The sequence below is a fragment of the Drosophila teissieri genome, chromosome X (assembly GCF_016746235.2).
Source record: "Drosophila teissieri strain GT53w chromosome X, Prin_Dtei_1.1, whole genome shotgun sequence".
Classification (NCBI taxonomy): Eukaryota; Metazoa; Arthropoda; class Insecta; order Diptera; family Drosophilidae; genus Drosophila; species Drosophila teissieri.
The window spans coordinates 1,136,199-1,156,050 of record NC_053034.1 but is presented as its reverse complement, the minus strand read 5'-3'; the positions used below and the strand labels follow the sequence as shown (position 1 = coordinate 1,156,050).

General features: G+C 51.1%; 2 protein-coding genes across 3 annotated transcripts; both read left to right on the top strand.

Moving 5' to 3' along the window:
- Positions 1–18,477, top strand: LOC122623977 (disheveled-associated activator of morphogenesis 1). Of its 2 annotated transcripts, none has more exons than XM_043803389.1 (9): positions 1–63; positions 12,731–13,690; positions 14,440–15,408; positions 15,478–15,655; positions 15,733–16,634; positions 16,700–16,842; positions 16,903–17,064; positions 17,123–17,286; positions 17,349–18,477. In XM_043803389.1, the coding sequence occupies exons 1-9, from the start codon at positions 16–18 to the stop codon at positions 18,251–18,253; spliced, it is 4,431 nt and encodes a 1,476-aa protein (XP_043659324.1). In that variant the 5' UTR covers positions 1–15; the 3' UTR covers positions 18,254–18,477. The 2 variants fall into 2 exon arrangements, with proteins under 2 accessions (XP_043659324.1, XP_043659323.1); XM_043803388.1 differs by lacking the exon at positions 1–63 and adding an exon at positions 3,343–3,424.
- Positions 10,119–10,665, top strand: LOC122623978. Its single transcript, XM_043803390.1, has one exon. It carries the CDS (start codon positions 10,203–10,205, stop codon positions 10,611–10,613), a length of 411 nt encoding a protein of 136 aa, XP_043659325.1. The 5' UTR covers positions 10,119–10,202; the 3' UTR covers positions 10,614–10,665.
- Positions 18,478–19,852: the final 1,375 nt, after the last annotated feature.

The following is a 19,852-nucleotide window of genomic DNA, read 5'->3' as shown; positions in this document are numbered from 1 at the left end:
AAGAGCAGTATCACGATGTCGGGCATGAATCAAATGAGTGTCTTCATGGATAAGATCAACACGGTGAGTGCCAAAGGGATTCTCTGGGCAATTGGGGGCGTCTCTGGGTCTCTGGGTCGATCCACTTGAACCTGCGAAAGAGTGGATGCTTTACATTCGACTCGGTTGATTCGGTAAATCGGATCGCTTTTTGTGCAACACTTCACTTTGTACTTTGTACACTTTATGAATCCATTGTCATATTTTTAAACAAATTATTTGGATGGGAACAAAACACTAAAGAAGTTTAGCTTCTGTGCTGTTAAAGACCCCTTCTAAGTTTCGAATGCAATTAATGGGGGCCAAGGGGAAGTCCCTTTTAACTGCTTTGGTTTCCCCACGCAGTTCCGTGCACCTCTAAGGTTTTCCACCTGCGAGTCGCTGGGCGGCAGAGAGGGGTGGGGAAGACAAGAGGCAGGGAAAAGGGGGAAAAGGCAGCGAGAGTCCACTCTCACTTGACCAACAATTTAGCGTCATTTGCATTCAAAAGTGTCGCCTAGTTGCTCATAAATAAAATGAAATTGAAATTTTTGCGCCTCACTTTTCCAAGTCCCCCTCCCCCTTCCCCTCCTGCGATCGCCGATGCTCGGATGCCCGATGCCCGGGTACTCGACGTATTTTGATTGTGTGGAAATGAAAGTGAAATGCGCTCCGGCGAAATTAAGTGCCCATTGGCCGCCATCCCCCAATCCCCCGATCACCCAATACCCCGCTCACTGCGCCCCTGACTTAAGTGCGCCTCAATGAGCTTCAATTGAATGAGCTGAGCTGAAGTGAGCTGAGCTGAGCTGACGAAATGCCGCGCGCCGCATAACAAACATAAAACAAAAATCAAACGTTGAACAAACAAGTGGCCGCCGTCCGATTCGGCAAATTAAATGGGGGGTATGGGATGGCATGGGATGGGATCGGATTGGATCAGGTTGGATCCGAATGGATCGGTATTGGAGGCACTGAAAGTACTGAAAGTACTCGAGGTGCACTGCAGGCAGGCGTCTGGTATGCAACTGGTGCAACAATAATTAATTAGTAATCACTTTCGGCTGCCTTCTTGGGCGAGTGTAGAAATGCTGACGAGGCGTTCGCCGCTGGGCGGTACAAGTTGGGCGGTGAAAGAGTTGGGCAACTCTTCCTCCTCATTCCTCTTCTGACTTGGTGGTTTCGCTGACGAGCTTCGGAGCAGCTCCTGGCTGGGATTCCATACGAAACTGCAGGAATTGTAATAGCTTTATAGCAACCTATCTGACTGGCCTTTCAGCAGGAAAAGAACGAACAGCAACAGCAATGACATTTATCGCATACTTGACACCAACTCAGCTGACAGAACACCTCGGTGCTCGTGGGGAAATGTCATAACACCACCTGTCGTCTGTCGTCTGTCCTACGCTCCATTTGTGTGGGCTTTCAATGACTTGTAGCTGCACTTCAGGCAGCGCCGAGTTCACTTCCTGGCGACATACTGATGAATAGAGGGAGTGTGGCAATGGCGAGGGGCAGTTTCAATTGGTACATGGATTTGCACTTGCGGCGCAGTTGCTTCAACTTTATATTCCTCGATCGCAGGGATTAACCGCGTCGACTGGCATTTATTGACATTAACGGCAAGTGCCGTTGTGACGTCAACTACCGCAATCTGCGCTAGAATTCGGCTGAGCTTTCTCCGCGAAATCGGCAGGTTGCATAATCTGCAACTCCATCTGCAACTGCATCTGCATCTGGCCAACTGTATGCATCTGCAAGTGCCGCCAAAACCCGATCTCGAACTGGTTCGTCTGGCCCGTGGCCGCCTTATTAATGACGCAAGCCGCTGGCGGATTCTAGGCCTGCCAGACTGCCACACTGACATTGGCCTACGAGGTGATACGGGGCATTCAGCGACGGACTTGCTTCTCACGAGCTTTGGTGTGCTGCTATGCTGCTGTGGTGGTGGAATGTGGGCCAAGTCGTTGGATAGCCGATGGATAGCTAAATTATCTCAAGCGATTCACACTTCGCACTTGCTCACCTCCAATTACTTCACTACTTATACATATATGAGGCACTTTCAGCCTGAGGCTGCAAGGCCTGCCAGTATTAGCTAGTATTTCTTGGGCTATGAAATTATCTATTGCTTTTGTGCATTTGTGTATGAAACAATAATATGTCGTAGTCCGTAATCCAAACCAAACCCTAGGTAAATCCAGACAGACCGCCAAGGTCTCGCCTGTGGTGACCGCATCCCGGAAAGTTGCTTCTCGCTAACGGGTTGGTATCACTCCCTAGACACGGGAAGCTCTAACCCATATAGCCATACACATATATCATTGGGCATAGGCCGCGTGCACGAACACTTTATACATTTTCGGAGCCCATATACGGAAGCCGTGTAATGCTAATGAATCGCTGCGAAAGCAGCCGAAACCAGGCACCGCACCACCAGCACATGACCAAAACTAGACTGGGAAAAGTGTGTAATAATTTCCTGTCCCAGCCTGATTTGCATGTGAAGTCCCCCTTCCAGCTCGATTCATTCCACTCGGACTTGGATTCGCTGCTCTCCAAACCAATCCAATCCAATCCAATCCAAAGCAATGCAATTCAGTACACTCCACTCCATTCAACTCCAGCTGGCCGCCTTGTTTGACTGCAGTAAGTCAAAGCTAATGGCAAAAGATACAAAAGTATCTGCATGTAATGCGATACATTTGCGGGCCACCTACGCTCCGAAACTTTCCAGAGTTTGTCAGAGATTGAAACTGAAATTTATGCGGACATGAATTAGCCGCGGCTGACCCGACTAATCAACTGGGAAAACATAATTCGTTTGTTTTCGCCTTTTGGCAAGTGAAAGTGCCCATCTAGCTGGCCATCTGACCAGCTGGCCAGCTGATAACGCATTTGTTCGTGCCTCGGATGTGGATGCATCATCACTTTTCTTGTCTTCTTGGCGAACAAGTCAAGCAATTAAAGGTAACCATTTCGGACAGATCCAGTTTTCATTTGTATGGAGTGAGCTGAAAGCGATTTGGGAGTAGATCAATATGATCGATGATTCGCCAGGAAAACATCCAAATGATTTTCTTGTTCAATAAGCACATGACATTATTATACATGAAAGCGAGTTCCAAATATATCCATTTGTCCCATGTACTTCAGTATTTGCACTGAGTATCTAACACATCTGATGTGATAAGGTTTCTTTCGCCCAGTATCTCTGCATCTGGTATTGCGTATCATTGTCAGTGTCAAAGCGAGTAAACAAGCAGAGCTAGGCAAATATAAGTATATTCCGGATAAGATACGGATCTCGGCCAAAAACTTGGCCCAGTTGAGAACCCAGTTCTGGGCCGGGAAGATGCAAATAGCCGTGCAAGTGGAAGTTAAAAGGCCGCCGCGCAAAAACAAGGTGAGCTGTAGATTGGGTTCTCTTCGGATTCGAATTGGAATTGGAATTGGGATAGGGATGGGGACTGCTTTCGGTTGGCTGGGGGGGGAACCTAAGGTCGAGCTCGTTTTCCCTGACCCGCTGCCCCATTCGGCGGTGGAAGTCCCCTGAAGTCGCCAACAGCGTCGAGCGGAGTAAAACCAAGTGGCGTCCAACCGCCGCTTTCCACGCACTCACGGCCGGCCAGGAGTTTTCTTTGTCAGGCGGATTTCACCGACAGACAAAGCCAGAAATTGCCAGCTTAATTTACGGCTTTACATTGAACTGAACGGACGGGCGGATGGACGGATGGACAGAGTGCTAGGAAATGCGGGATGGGGCAGCTCACGATCTATGCGATCTTCTGCTTTGTTTTTCCCCCGTTTCCCTTTTCGATAAACATTTTCATTTTCACTTTCGTTTTCGTATTCGTAGTCGTATTCGTATTCAATTTGTGTGTTTTGGGGTTTCGCTCAGATTCGAGATACGAGCCGCAGAGTTTTCCCCTCGACCGCCAGCCAATAATCACAATAATCATGGTAAGCGGGCAGTCAGTCAGGCCAAAACAGGTTGCCGGCGGATGCCCAGACTCTGCAGACTACAGACTACAGACTACAGACTACAGACCACAGACTACAGACTACAGACTCTGCAGACTACAGATTCGGATTTTTGGGATGCCGAACGAAAGTGAAAACATTCACCTCACCTCACGGGGCACCAAGAAGCCAAGAGGAGCTGCTGGGAGGGAGGGACTTGCGTCCGAAATAAAGATTGAATTTAAATAAATTTCGTATGTTAATTGCAGTTCCCATCCCCTGGACCACTGAAAACCCGCCACACGAAACTGAAATCGAAACTGAAACTGTAAATTTCAAGTTTTCTTATGTTTTTCACCTTTTTTTGCGAATGCCTTGCTGGCTTACTTGAATTAATGAGGGTCAAGATACTTGGGCTTTGCTTTCGGTTTTTGATTTTCGGTTAACTCAACTTTTGCTTTCTACAAACCGCGGAGAAATGGGAGATCCAGTGATCAGTGATCGGCGATCGGCGATCAAGAGTCGAACTGCGGGGATTGGAACAAGTGCAGCTAATGAAACGCATCCATTTCAATGGTCACCAACTTCTGGATGACCTTCAGAAATGATGGATGGCCATCTATCCATCGAGGGGATTGCAGGGAAAGCTCCTGTCCAATGTGTTTTCACAGCCTGAAGTGCCAATTCGGAGGTTTAATAGAAGCTGGCATCTAATTTCATACTCCACCCCCAATAGCGTCCAGCTAATTTAGACCAGTTAATAATGATAATGGCCAACGACGCATTGGTAGATAAATGAAACTTGTTTCTGGCCACTGAGCTCTTTTCAAGCGGGCTTTTCTTGGACTTTTCCTTCTGTAGCCGGCGTCGTATTCGGATTTGTTTGTGTGCGGCTTTTTGCTTTTGGGTTTGCTTTTGCGTTTGCTTTTGACTTTTCGGCTCCTTTGCCAAGCATTGTTTTGAATTAATAACTTATATCGACTTTTTATAAGCGCCCGCGGCGCACATCAATTGATTTACCGGATTAGCATACCTCTCTCTATAAATACATACATATACATACATATACTCGTATGTATACATATATCCATGATCCGCCTTGGGATCGCTTATGCTTTTTTCGATTATTTTTTCGCTTTGTATCAGGTTGATTTCGGAGTTGAAAAATTATTTGCAATTTATGAAACGCGTTCGCTGAGCAACAACAACGGCAAGAGCAGCGACGACGAAAGTAAAAGTTCAATTAAATAAAGATAAATTGCACAACAATTGTTGTCGTTGTCGTTGTACTCGTTTTTGCTGCTACACTTTTGTGGCCAGCAAAAGAGTCTTCGATGTCGATTTCGATGTCTCGCTTTACTTTACGTAAGCCACCATTAAATCCGTCCGAAATAAATTTTTATTAAAATCCAGCGACACATTCGGACAAGTGCCAAACGCCGCGCCCCTTTGCGCCCCCGCATTGACCCCCATATTACAATTACAATTACCGGGCCGAAAAGTGTCGATTTTCCAATTAGCCAAGCAAATCAAACCGACGACCCAACAAGGGGAACACCAAAGCGGAAAACTAGCAGCGGAGAATGGGGGAAATGAGGGCCCAGCTCTCAGATTTTGATCGCATTTGGTCGCACATTCAGGCCTCTTGAGATGGAAATGGATCGTCAAATTGTTGGGCTAATAAATGTTGCGTTTTTGGAAAACAAAGCTGGCTGGAAAAAACGCCGACTGCGACAGAGAAAAGAACTTTGCACGACTTCGGCCGAACCTGTAGCAGCTCTGCAGCAACTTGGCTAGTTGCAGTTGCTAGTTGCTAGTTGCTAGTTGGCAACACCAAGCCTTAATCAAGTTGCAAGAATGCGGAATAAATGTCATTACAAAAGCCAAATGAAATGAAACAAAGCGCTGGCAGTGCTGGAGTGCTATAGTGCTGGAGTGGCTAAAAGTAAAAACGGCGAGCGTGTATCTCACAGATGCCGCCGACAGACTCGCTTCGATCTCGGATCGCTGGAACCGCAAACTGGTTTACTCTGTTCCTGGATCACTTGGGGGTGTACTGCATGGGCATGAGCATGGGCATGAGTATGAGTATGAGTATGCCAGCTATGCAGAATGCAACTCCAAGTGCCGATCGTGCACTGTCACCGGGATTAGGAAAAGTGTGTGTAGCCGGGTAATTAATGGCAGCACTTGAGGGCAACGGGCCACCTCCTCTGCCCCCGCTGCCCCTTCAATGGGACAAGAGGCAAGTGTTTAGAGCGACGCCAAGTTCTTCCTTCTTCCGTCTTCCGACTGAGTTAGAAGGCCACTGCGCGAGTCCATCTGCTATCACTAATGGTCGGACTCAACCACTTCCCATTGCCAGTGGTGCGCCAGTTGCCCCCCAGTCGGCCAATTAGGCCCATTTGTCTATAATTACCGCCAATACCAATAACAATACCAATACCAATACGAGTATCTGCCGATGGGCCCCTCCCCGAGCACATTTCCTGCACAGCACATTTCGTGGCCTCCTAAACTTTAAATGTCAGTCCATTCCGTTCGCCAGACCCAGAGCCAGGTTTGGTGTCGCTTTCGCGCCGAGCTCAAGCCAGAGCTCAGCCAAATGGCTTTTGGCTTTGGCATTGCTGAAGAACGCAAAATTAGACTGCAAATTAGATTCCAAGACAACTTTGGGCTAGTTTTGGGAGGGCAACCCTTCCGCGGGAAGAGTTTCGTATGTCCAGCTCTTGAAAGTGTGATCTCAGCACAACTACACGACAGTCATCCGACATTCTTGGGTTTTTTATTTTGATTCAGATGATTTATCCATTATTATTGCAAACGCACTTTATGTGATGCCTGTGACAAAGAGCTCGGTGATTGAGACTGCAATTAGAGTGCCGTTTTGATTGATGGCCCATCTGGCAGGGAGGTGGTAACTTCACTTCCTACCTTCGCGACTTCCTGATCCGTCTGCATTTTTGATTACATCTGCACATTCTTATCTGCCAAGTGCACTTGACTTTCCATTTTGGCAGCTGTCCATCCGCCGATCTGCGGACACCTCGTCGACCCTCATCATTTCACTTGGCTTGGTTTTTTCTGGCTTTGGCTTTGGCTTTGGTTTCAGTTTCGGTTTCGGTTTTGGTTTCTGTGCTGCGATCGCTGTAATCACAATTAAAAAGCACTTTGCCAATTCGCCAACAACTTGTTCGCCAAGATGTTGAATGGGCTGTTGGTGCTGTGTCGCCGATGATTATCGGCCAAAAGCCAAAAGCAAAAGGCAAAACACAAACGGCGAGCGATGACCGTTGACATGTTGCCATGATAGCCATGCTGCCATGATAGCCATGCTGCCATGATGGCCATGTAGCCCTGGACGGGGGGAGGGAAAGGGTGGGGCGGTCGCCCTGATCGATCCTGGGCTCTGGTGTTGTTGCTGCTGACCCCCATCGACCGCGGCGACAACTTCATCGGCGCATTTAGTGAAAGTTGATGCCCGCAGCAGGAGATGATCGCCTCGCCTCGCCCCGCCCCGCCGATCGCCGTGTTTTTCGAGTGTAGACGGACGTAAAAACACTTGCACTTTTTGCATACGTTGTTCGTACATTTTCCATCGCCAGCCTGCTCTGCTGGCATTTAGTGGCTTTTCTGATATTTTCCTCGACTCATTTAAATGGAAATGGAAACTGCTGCACCCACTTCGACGTACCTGGCTCGAGGTATCTGAACTTTTGGCCATAAATTCATAGCCTGACCAGGCAGCCAGCCAGATCTGGCAGCGAGGTAGATTAACTGAAATACCAACTAGCAGCGCAGCTTGCAGAAATGTAAATGAGTCTCTGGCCTGCCACCGCTCACTTAGAAGATCTAGAAGAGAAGGAGCCAGGTGACTGGATAAAGTGTCTGGATACATTGCCAGGCCAAATGAGTTGATCGCAGAACGCGGCGAGCGGACACCCAAAGAACCAAACGATTTCCAAACTCGAGTGCCAGTTTGAACAAGGCTTCATGGCCATAAACTGCCGCTTGACAAGTCCAAATTGTCGGCTCACCGATAAGATATCAGCTACTAAATACATATACTGCCCCTGCAGTATGTTCCGTTTGCAGTGCTGGCTTCCATTGCCTTTGCTGTGGTATTTTGGCAATTTGATGTAAATGTGTTCATTTCATTCACTTCATGCTTAAAATGAATCTATCTCAGCATTGAGTCACCCTTCCATATGGCCATTGGCCACCAGTCATGTCCTCCTCCATGTTCCCAGTTCGTGTTCGTTCGCAGTCCACTGCTGGTAGTAAGTAGGTTCGGAAACAACCAGCAGGTGGCGCTGTGGTCGTCTGTAGTTGTCTGTGGTTGTCTGCGGTTTCGATTTCATTTTCCACTGCGGGAGTGAGAGCTGGCTCTGTGGGGCTTGGAGGCCAATTGGTTGGGAGGGCGAAGCGGTTGGACTTGTGCAATATCATTTTAGCACCCCCATGCCTGATTACTCGAGTACACTGCTAGTTTAGGTTTTTATTTACCTCCCTCCCTCCCTCCGCCGCATTGTTTAACTCGATTTCAGAGCTCTGCTGCCCTGAGCTGCTATTGTTTTGCTGCAGTGCTGCTTGCTTACTATCGCGCTGTGTTGTTGCATGTAAACAACACCTTACAACACCTTCACCACGGTCCAGCGCAGTTGTTTTTTCTGCGGCTGTTGTGTTTCGCTTCTTGTGCATTTCTATGCATGGCTTTCCTTGTGTCGCCGTGTCGCCTTAGCCGCCAATCGACCACAAAACTAATGGCGCAAAGAGCGGAAAAGTGAACTTTTCATTTGGGCACTTGATTTCGATTTCGAATCTTCGGATCGGTTGTTCACTTTGGTTATTTGCGACGGAATTTTCCACTGGCCTAATCTAAAGCAAGCACAATTGTCTCCTTCTTATCGCAGCTGTCGCCCTGGAGAGCGTAGTAATCCCTCCCCAGATAGAAGATCGGCTAGAATCCGCTGCCCCATTGAGATGCTGTTTCGTTTCCCCTCCCCACAAATCGTGGATCGCGAAGAGTGGCATTTGAAAAGTGCCGTGCTGACAAATGCGCTAAAAATGCTGGCAATTAACTGACAACTGCAAATGAAATGCCACAAATCCCGTGCACCCAAGTGTCAGTAGGCCCCGTAAGCCGCGTAAACCCCGTCAGCCCCGTGATTCCCCTGCCTTCGCTTTCGTTAGTTGGTCATAATGACTATCTTTGGACCGTGCGACAAGCCAAAATTGCAGTTGCAATTGCAACGGTGTCGCCGGCGAGGAAAGCGGACAACGCTGCGTATGATTGATGCCGCTCAGCTGCTCCGCCTCCTGCCACTGCTACGCAGCGATAATTAAGCAACCATCCATCCCGCAAAGTGCCTGAAAAGTGGGTAAAGATGAGCTTATGTTGATGTCGAGGCGGAGCTCTGCCGTGTGCCGTGTGCTGTGCCTAAAAGGAAAAGTTTCTGGCTGCCAGCTGTGTGCGCGCTTTGCGCTTTCGACATGTTTTCTTTATTTTCCTGGCATGCGGAAAAACTTGTTTTCCATTTTCGTTTTCATTTTCATTTCGGATTTGCCGCTCGCGCCCGCCGCTTGATGGATTTTCGGTCGCTCTGGCAAAGGGCAGCCCAGCTGCTGGATGAACTGGCGCGTCTGAGAGATACCGACTCCGATCCCGATTCCAAACACAATCCCAATCCCGCCAGTGCCCGGATAAAGATCCGTGAGCACTCACACTTCCTGGCCCCCGATCCACGATCCCAGTCGGTGTCGTCGTGGTCGTCACCCATTTGCCACACTTCCATTTCACTTTCAGCCTTATGAAGTTATTACGCGACTCCGCGCGCCTGCTGAGTCGGTGGATCGGTGGATTGGTGGCTCTGTGGCTCGGTGGGTGTACTCGGAAGTGCATTTTCCTCAGCAGCGAGGGCGTGGCGGCGGCAGGTGTGAAAAATGCGATTGCCTTGGGCATCCAGACACCTGAACGGCTGAACGGAGCGGAATGCAGGAGGAGCAGGAGAAAGAGCAAGCAGGAAATGTTTGCAGGCGGGTATATTTGTCGCAATTTCAAGCAAAGGTATTCGCAGGCAAACGAAGCCGAAGCCCTCGAATCGGAGAGTGGGAACCGTTTCTCAGCTGGCTGCTCCAAAAGTGCCTAAAATATCATTTGTACTTCCATACCTATCAATTAAATTTTACGTAGCAGACAAATAGTAATAGTAGTGCCCACAATGAACCTGCAGCCAAAGCCCAGCAATGACTTCGTTGTGCCACCGAACGGACTCTTCGAGATCCCGGCACCACCGGCGCGTCCGGATTATGTGGCGATGAGAGTGCCCGTGAAATCGATTAGAATTGGCATGCGGAGGAAGGAGGAAGTGCTGGTCGACAAGCAACTCGAGTTCTTCTTCCAAACGAAAGCTGTAGGCAAGCCGAAAGTCAGTCACCCAGAGGAAGACGTCCAGTTGGTGTTCTCTAAGCCTCCCGACAGCCTCTGTAAGCCTCCCGAAAGGTACGATGTTGGCAAGATCAGTGGTGCTCCCTGCATTGGTTTTGGCAGTGCCCTCCTGCGATTCGTGTTCAACTTGCTGGGCATTTTCCAGAATGAGTGTGATATGGACGACAATTTAAGGTGGACCTAGTTATTAGAGAGCGTCTATTGCTTGAATGAGATTAAAATCGAATTAAAGAGTACCTCGTACCATTCTGTTTTCTATGTGCCACGAGCTAGTGGGCTAGTCGGTTGTCTTTGTCTAGTATAGTCGGGCATTAGTTTAACCCTTCTGTTGGCTCTCCAAATACTAGATTCTAATTGTGGCCAAAAACGGCGCACGCATTGCTACGCATGCTCTCCGTTTGGCCAACAGATCAACAGATCGAGCTGCGTCTAATTAGACCCACGCGCAGGCCAAAAGCGAGCCAACTGAGCGCGGATTTGATTAGTGGAACGGGCCCACTCACAGCAGATTGGTGGCTGCGACCCAGACGAAGATCGGAGACCCAGATGGAGATGGAGATGTAGACAGCGACTGAAGCTGAAGCTGTAGCTGTAGCTGAAGCATTGACCTGATTTGTGACGGCGACGACAGCAGCCAAGAGACAAGAGACAACAGACAAAGCCGAGACAGCAGAGGCTGTCAGAGCAGCTGGCTTGGGGCCCAGTTGGCAACTGGAGCAACTGCATCCGAATTGATCCCCCGGCTGAGCTGGGAACTGCTGGCGAGTCAGTGGGTGAGCCCAACTGGAGCACAGAATCTGGAGCAGAGTTATTTCCTGCCACGAACTTAAGATCACGCCAACTCACAATGCTAATGAAACCGCACAGTAATGTGGACAAAAATGCCGTATCTATAGGTTCAACATATTTCATGTAATATATCCAGGAACTCTGCCTCCTTTGCAAATAATGCGAATTGCAGATGTTAAGAGATCACAATGCCAGTTCGGAGATTGTTCTAACACACGCAGTATTGGTTGGTATCGTTCAGTGCCCGAGATTGAGGCGAGAACCCCGGTCGATCAAACCTGTTGGCTGATTGATTGATGGCCGTTGATTGAGCACTCGCTTCGGCAAACAAAAAATCAGCAGCGCCAGCAGCAGATTACCCAATCCATTGGGCAAGACGACGAACCACGCGCGCGCACTCCAAGCTATTCCCATTCAAATACAGCAACAAATACAAATACAAATACAAACAGCAATTCCAGCAAGAGCTCGTACTCCAAATCGGATTCCACTTACTCGGAACGAGCCAGAGGCGCAATGAAAGCAAATTAATAAGCCATCATCAGCATAATGTGCTTGGTACTGATGCCCCTGTCCGCTCCTCGATTACGTCTGAAGTGGCGGTGCAGCTTGTGGATTGTGGATTGTGCTGTTCACTGCAGTACTGTGTAGTGTGTAGTGTGTAGTGTGCAATGCGATTGCAGTTCACAACTCACAATTTGCATAACAACATATGTAAGGAGAAGGAGAAGGGGAAAGCTAAGCCAAACTCCTCTCCCACGTGAATTGAATTTGGGTTCTGCGGCAGTTGCCACACGGATCGCAGACAGACTTGCGACAGATCCAGCAGCTTGACAACAGTTGTATCAATGTTTGTTTGTCGCTTCGATGCGATTCCATTCGATTCGAATCGGCTGGGTTCTTTGGAATAGTTGGCTTGTACCCCACGCATGGCGAGAAACAGCAGAAACCCACGAGTATCCATTGTTGCCAGTGAAAATGAATTGGAAGTGGACAAATTTTGCGTACACGCTGACATCTGGCAGGCGACCTCTTAACTCGGGGAAAGGTTTTGGGTATCAAACCATAAATTGGTGCCCACATTAGAACTCTAGTTGCAACCGCTTTGGTTGAGTGAAGACCACTCACCATCCCCCAATTTGTGTGCCGAGTGTGTGTGTGTGGATGGAAGTGCAACCGCGATTGCATTTGTCTTCTTGGCCCGTCTTTGGGCTGTCTGGCCTGGCCTAGCCTGGTCTTGCCATGACTCGGTTAGGTTTGGCTGGATGGTTTGGTTTGTTGGCTTGACTGGGCGGCCTGGTTACTCGTTGGGTTGCCTTGGCTGACTTGGCTGGCTTGGCTGGCTTGCCTGACTTGGCATGAGGCGGTTGTTGACGGGCATTTGTCTGGCGTGACACCTCGGCCTGTCGGCCGGCATTAGCGGCCTGTCACAATGTTGTGGGCAGGTCAATTACTCGGGAGTACTAGCATTTGACTGACGTTCTACATTCCGTCTCTTGTTCTTTGTTGCAGACCCTGCAGTCGTGTCCCATCGTGTGCATCAATGAGCCGGACACACACAGCGCCAACACCGAGATATTGCAGACAAGTGCGGAGAGCACGCTAGAGAAGGCGTGCAAGGCGGCGCCATCGGGTGGAGCCAGCACGAGTGTGACTAGCCTGAACGGCAGCTGCATTGCCATCAACGGAGGAATAGGAGAAGAAGCCACTGAAACTGCAACTGCAAATGCATCGGCAACAACCAGCACCGCGGCTGGAGTGACCAAGATAACGATAACCAGTGACAGCGGCAAAGGCAGCGCCAAAGCCAAAGCCAACACAGCCAGTTCCAGCGACGGCTACAAGAACAGCAGCTTGGTGTCCATCACCAGCCTAAACAGCTGCAGCGACCTCAGTCTCAGCCAGAGCCAGGGCAGCACCGCCACCCTGCCCATCAGCAGCGCCAGCTGCAGCAGCAACAACGTCAGCAGCCACCCACTCAGCAACAACAACAGCGGCAGCGACACCTCGTCCAACAACTTCCAGGAGCGGTTCGACTTTGAGCACTGGAAGGGCCTACTCAGCGACTACAACTGCTTCCACGGCCTGTATCGCTACTGGAATCAGTACAACGGACGCAGCAGCAGCAGCAGCGCCAACGACATCAACAGCGCCAGCGAACAGCAGCAGTCCCAGTCCAACCATGAGAACGGCCTGGGCAGCGGAGCCGGTTCCTTCTACACCCACAACATACTAGGCTACACCTTCGGCTATCCGTTTGGCCTGAAGGAAGACCTCGACGGCGGCGGCAGCGGCAACTGCAACAGCAACTGCCACGGCGGCGGCAGCAACACCAACAGTCTTGGCCTCAGGAAGTGGCTTTCAGGCAGCACCAGCAGCAACGAGACGCCGCTCCAGAAGCACTACCGGCACCAGCAGAAGAAGAAGATGCCCGGCTTCAGGGGCAGAAGGGTGTGGTGCGGCTGCTTCAAGGTAAGTGATGGTTGATGGTTGACAGCTGTCATATGTAGCCTCTGGCAACGCACTCGCTTAAAGTATTCTGCTCCTTGAACCAAGACCCCAGTTACCTGGGCATAATCTTCCCTCGAAATGTGCAAAGTGTGGGTGTAATTTGCATAACAGAGAACTCGGACCGCGCCGAAATATCTAAAAGGAAAAAGCCAGTCAAAGTCACGTGCGAGCTGTGGCCAACAGACAGACCCAATTACCAATCGACATCGGAGTCGGCTTGAGCACTTCAGCACTGCCTCAATGCTCCCCGATTCCGATTCTGTGTCAGCGAATTCGTTAAATTGTGCACGAAGTTGCATAAGAGGCGATAATTCCAATTGTCCAATTGTCCGATTGCCCTGGGAACGATCCGAGCCGAACCGAACATAGCTATTACAAGAATTCAATCGGTAAATAGAGTAATTTGCCAGAATTCCTTTCCGAGTCGAGGCACAAGAACCAAGAACCAAGCAAGAACCAGGCAGGCGAAAAAGTTGGCAGTTGCCAAAAGCGCAGCGAGCAGAACCGCTTCCCCAGCAGGTGGATCGGATTGCAGTGGATTGGATTGGCGGCTTGGCGGCTTGGCCCGTCGTGTGGGCCTCGTCTCGAGGCCAAGCAAGCCGTCTAATTGGACACGCACTGTTGGCGGGCGGAGAACGTAACGCGTCCGCTTGAGCAAGCTGCCACTAATCGCCTCTGACTTTTCTAATTTTCTGACTTCTCCGTTGCAGGACGATGAACCACCCGAGATTTGTGTGGTGGAAGGGGCGTTTACCCTGCAGACGCTCACGCCCACCCAACCCATGCCGTCGGTGGATGAGCTGGACACCAAGTTCGCGGAGCTGGTGGAGGAGCTCGATCTGACGGCGCCCAACAAGGAGGCGATGCTCAGCCTGCCCGCGCAAAAGAAGTGGCAGATCTACTGCTCGAGGAAGCTGCCCTTGGATGCGGCCGATGGCCCGGATGCAACGGCCATTACCCAGCCCCCCACCGCAGAGCACTACATTGAGCGCCTGAAGGAGCTGGTGGTGCACATATCGCTCTCGCCGGAAGACTCGCCCAGCCATGAGCTGGGCAATCGCCTGGATGGCCACGCCGCCTTTGTGGACGCCCTGAAGACGGCGCTTCGCACATCCACCCACAGTTTCGTTCTGCGATTTGTGGAGCTGGACGGGCTTCCTGCGCTGCTCGACCTCCTGCTGCAGCTGGACATCCGCGTGGCCAACAGTCCGCTGCACACCAGTCTCATTGGTTGCATCAAGGCCCTGATGAACAACTCGATGGGTCGCGCGCACGTGCTAGCTCATCCGACGGCCATCGACACCATAGCCAGATCCCTGGCGGCGGACAACATTCGCACGAAGATCGCCGCGCTGGAGATTCTGGGCGCCGTGTGTCTGGTGCCCGGCGGTCATCGCAAGGTGCTGCAGGCCATGCTCCACTTCCAGGAGTTCGCTACGGAACGAACCCGTTTCCAGAGCATTGTCAACGACCTGGACCGCTCGACCTACGCGTACAGGGACAATGTCAACCTGAAGACCGCCCTCATGTCGTTCGTAAATGCGGTGCTCAACTACGGACCCGGCCAGGAGAACCTCGAGTTCCGACTGCACTTGAGGTACGAGTTTCTCATGCTCGGCATCCAGCCCGTGATCGACAAGTTGCGCACGCACGAGAACGAAACGCTGGACAGGCATTTGGTGGGTACTTTCGGTTAAGATTATGGTGCCAAGCCCTTCTCTAAATGTATTTATTGCAATTATAAACAGGACTTCTTTGAGATGGTTCGTGCCGAGGACGAGAAGGAGTTTGCCCGTCGTTTCAAGGAGGAGCATGTGGACACCAAGAGCGCCGGCTCAATGTTTGAGCTGCTGCGCCGCAAGCTCAGTCACTCGCCCGCGTATCCCCACATGCTCTCCCTTCTGCAGCACATGCTCCTGCTGCCCTGTAAGTGCTCCCCTCAGGAGTTGTTAACTCTAATTCAAATTCGAAATCTAATTATAATCCTCATCGAAATCCAACAGATACGGGCCACTGCACGGAGCACTGGCTGCTGATTGACCGCGTGGTACAGCAGATAGTGCTGCAGGTGGAACAGCGGCCAAACAGTGATCTTATCGTCGACCCCGATGAGCCTGAGAAGCAACTGAAGCTGGCCGCCGAGTCGCCAGTCCACGATCCCGACGTGGCGCCCTTGCAGATCGACGTGGCGAAGCTGGTGCGTCTGCTGGTCAAGGAGGAGCAGTTGACACAGGCGCGCAAGCGTGCCGACGAGCTGGAGCGCGAGAACTTTGACGTCCAGTCGCGGCTGGCCAAGAAGGAGCAGGAACTCGACCTACGCATGCAAGAGAAGGAGGACTTGGAGACGGGACTAGCGCGCATGCGCGAGCGCTTGGAGAAGGAGTCCGCCCAGCACTCGCAGGCGGTGCAGCGGGCGCAGACTGCCGAGATGCGAGCAGAAGACCTGCAGCACCGCCTGATCAGCGAGCAGCAGGAGCGGGCTCGCTTGGAGCGATTGGTTACGGAGGGCAGCATCCCCGACGACCAGAAGGTGGCCGGTCTCACTGGCTGCAATGGTGCCGTCTCGCCTCCACCGGCACCGCCCATGCTCAAGGCCATCCCGCCGCCTCCGCCACCCATGGCACCGTCGATGATGCCCCCACCACCACCTCCTTGCCCGGGCGCCCCTCCTCCGCCGCCAAGCATGGCACAAACGATGGCTCCGGCGCCACCAAAAGTGGATCTGCCAAAGAAGAATGTGCCACAGCCGACGAATCCCCTGAAGAGCTTCAACTGGTCGAAGCTGCCGGACGCCAAGCTGCAAGGCACCGTTTGGAGTGAGCTCGACGAAAGCAAGCTGTACAACAACATGGAGCTGGAGTCAATTGATAAACTCTTCTCGGCCTACCAAAAGAACGGGGTATCGGTGAGTTAAGATATGCGATCTCCGTTGAGTTTCGTTTCCCTACTCAGACCCTCCTTGTTTCCCAGGCCACTGATGGATCCTATGAGGACTTACGGGTAACTGGCAAGGCGGCCAAGCAGAAAGTGCTGTCGGTGATCGACGGACGCCGGGCGCAGAACTGCACCATCCTGCTGAGCAAGCTGAAGATGAGCGACATGGAGATATCAAAGTAGGACGTTCTTCACATTACCTGCTACGATCCATGCATACTAACCAATGCCACTTTCAGGGCCATTCTCTCCATGGACAGCAACGAGCAGCTGCAACTGGACATGGTCGAGCAGCTGCTCAAATTCACGCCCTCGGCGGAGGAGCGAGCTTTGCTGGACGAGCATAGCGAGGACATTGAGTCTCTTGCTCGGGCCGATCGATTCCTCTATGAGATATCCAAGTGGGTTTTGAGCGATTCCCCGAATTCCGTAGCTTCTTCTACAAATGTTCATTTTCAGAATTCCGCACTACGAGCAGCGCCTGAAGAGTCTGCACTACAAGAAGCGTTTCATGCTGACCATCAACGACTTGGTCCCCCGCATAACCAGTGTGATGGAGGCCTCTCGTGAGGTGGCTCGTTCCCGTCGCCTGCGTAAGCTTCTTGAGTTGGTCCTCGCCTTAGGTATGATCCACGGTCCGTTGGCTAAGCCCCGTCTATAACCCAGTCTACCTTTATCCCACCAGGCAACTACATGAACCGCGGGGCACGTGGCAACGCATCCGGATTCCGACTGGCGTCGCTCAACCGGCTGGCGGACACCAAGTCCAGTGCCGCCAAGGGCACCACCCTGCTACACTACCTCGTGCAGGTGATTGAACGCAAGTTCAAGGACCTTTTGAAGTTGGAGGACGATATCCCACATGTGCGCGAAGCCTCCAAGGTGTCGCTGGGCGAGATGGACAAGGACATTCAGATGCTGCGCACGGGTCTGGCAGACGTGGCGCGCGAGATCGAGTTCCATCGCAGTTCGGGCCCGGCCCAACAGGGCGACCGCTTTCTGCCCGTGATGCGCGAGTTCCACGCGCAGGCGTCGGTGCGCTTTGCGGAGCTGGAGGACAAGTTCCAGGACATGAAGACGCGCTTTGACCGTGCGGTTCGCCTCTTCGGCGAGGATGGTTCCGTTTTACAGCCGGACGAGTTCTTTGGCATCTTTGATTCTTTCCTCGCCGCCTTCGCGGAGGCGCGGCATGACAACGAGAGCTTCCGTCGGCGACAGGAGGAGGAGGAGAAGCGCGCCAAGCAGGAGGCGGAGCTCAAGAAGCGCACAATCGAGCGCAAGAACAAGACCGGCCTAATGAGCAGCGTCGCTCGCAACCTGGGCCTCAAGTCTGGCTCGTCCAACGGCGATCCCGACTCCCCGGCAAAGGGCGGCGGAGGCGACAACAAGGGCGAGTTCGACGACCTCATCTCGGCCCTGCGGACCGGCGACGTGTTCGGCGAGGACATGGCTAAGTTTAAGCGGTCGCGCAAGGCGCGCGTGCTTAACGGCGGCGGCTCCTCCACTGGGCACACCCCGCCGCCCCGCCACGGCAGCCTCCAGCGGGAGGAGAGTGGGCGGGAGCGCGAGCGGACCGTGAGGCGCCAGTAGAAACGGGGTGGGTGGAGACTGCGGTCAAGCGGACCTGACGACCCCGGTGTAAAGGAATGTTTCCAGATTGCGCGAAAGTATTTTTTTTCTTACATCATAAAGACACTTCTTTTGTAATTATTTATCTAATACCCGTACGCATACACTACGATTTATGTATACCTACATATATAGCACATAGTCTAAACGTAAAGCTCGGCTAATGCAAGCGTGAAACCAAATTATTTACAAAATCGAAACGTAATTGTAATTTAAAGTCTAAAAATGTTATGAATCAATCGAATTCGAATCGCCCCGCCTCGCCGCGAAGCGAACTCGGATCGTCATGTGTAGCGTACCTTGAAAATTGTTTTTGGCAACCATATGGTATAAGTGCTTCTATATCTACACACACACACTCACGTATATCAAACCGATTTCACGGTGCTCACACATCCTTATCGTAGCGCAATCGAGCAAACTCAGCATAATCACCGCACATGGAATCGCCGAAGAGCCCGCCGAGGAGCTCGCCGGCCTGCCATACAGTCATGTTCAAAATTAAGGTACATATATTGTTTGTTTCTTCTTCATTTTTTTTTAGCACGATATCCAGAGTCGAACCCGTATCCGTATCGAACTTACAGATATTTTAAGGCGCTTTAGGAGTTTGCACAGACCACGCCCCTTTTGCGGAGAAAGCTATCTATTGCAAATTACACCCTTACTATTAACAAATTATAATAAACATTTATTGTGAATGAAAAACACGAAGCTAGTTTTCTTTTCGTTATTTTAACTGTCGCCAAGTCGTGCCGAAGGATTTCCGCAAGTCATCGATCTGATTGCTTTCAAACAAAACGCAGTGCAACTTTAATATTTTCCATGTTTCACACCAGGCGCGCAGAAAGATCAGCACGTGCAAAACAATCAGCTGATCAGTTTAAAAGGCGCTTAGATAGTGATGCCCGCGTGCCTCTCATTATCGGCACGCGCCCATGTAATGCAAGGGACTTTCGTGCCTATCGTGCTGAAATCGTGACACGAACACAAGAACAACGTGGTCGCTCATCACTGCTCTGCACTCAGATCCCAAGTAACGGTTGCGCTGCTCTCCTATTGGTCAAAAGGAGCTGGAGAGATCGAAATGGCAGCCATCATGAAAAAGGGCGGCCATCATGCAAAGGATCAGCTGTTTCAATTGATTTCGAGCTGCCAGCAGCTGCTTGCTGCGGATTCTGTTCGCCTGGTATCTGGGATCCCAAGAAGTGTCAATTTGACTGGGAAAAATGGTGCCGGGTCGGAAATTTTTCAAAGTCATTGCAAAAGTTCTTGATTTCAGACACCAGGCGCGCAGAAAAAGTAGCACGTGCAAAACAATCAGCTGATCACTCAAATTGGCGCTTAGATAGAGATGCCCGCGTGCCTCTTCATTTCGGCACGCACCCATGTAATGCAAGGCAATTTCGTGCCTATCGTGCAAAAATCGTGACACTTACACAAGAACAACGTGGTCGCTCATCACTGCTCTGCACTCAGATCCCAAGTAACGGATGCGCTGCTCTCCTATTGGTCAAAAGGAGCTGGAGAAATCGAAATGGCAGCCATCATTAAAAAGGG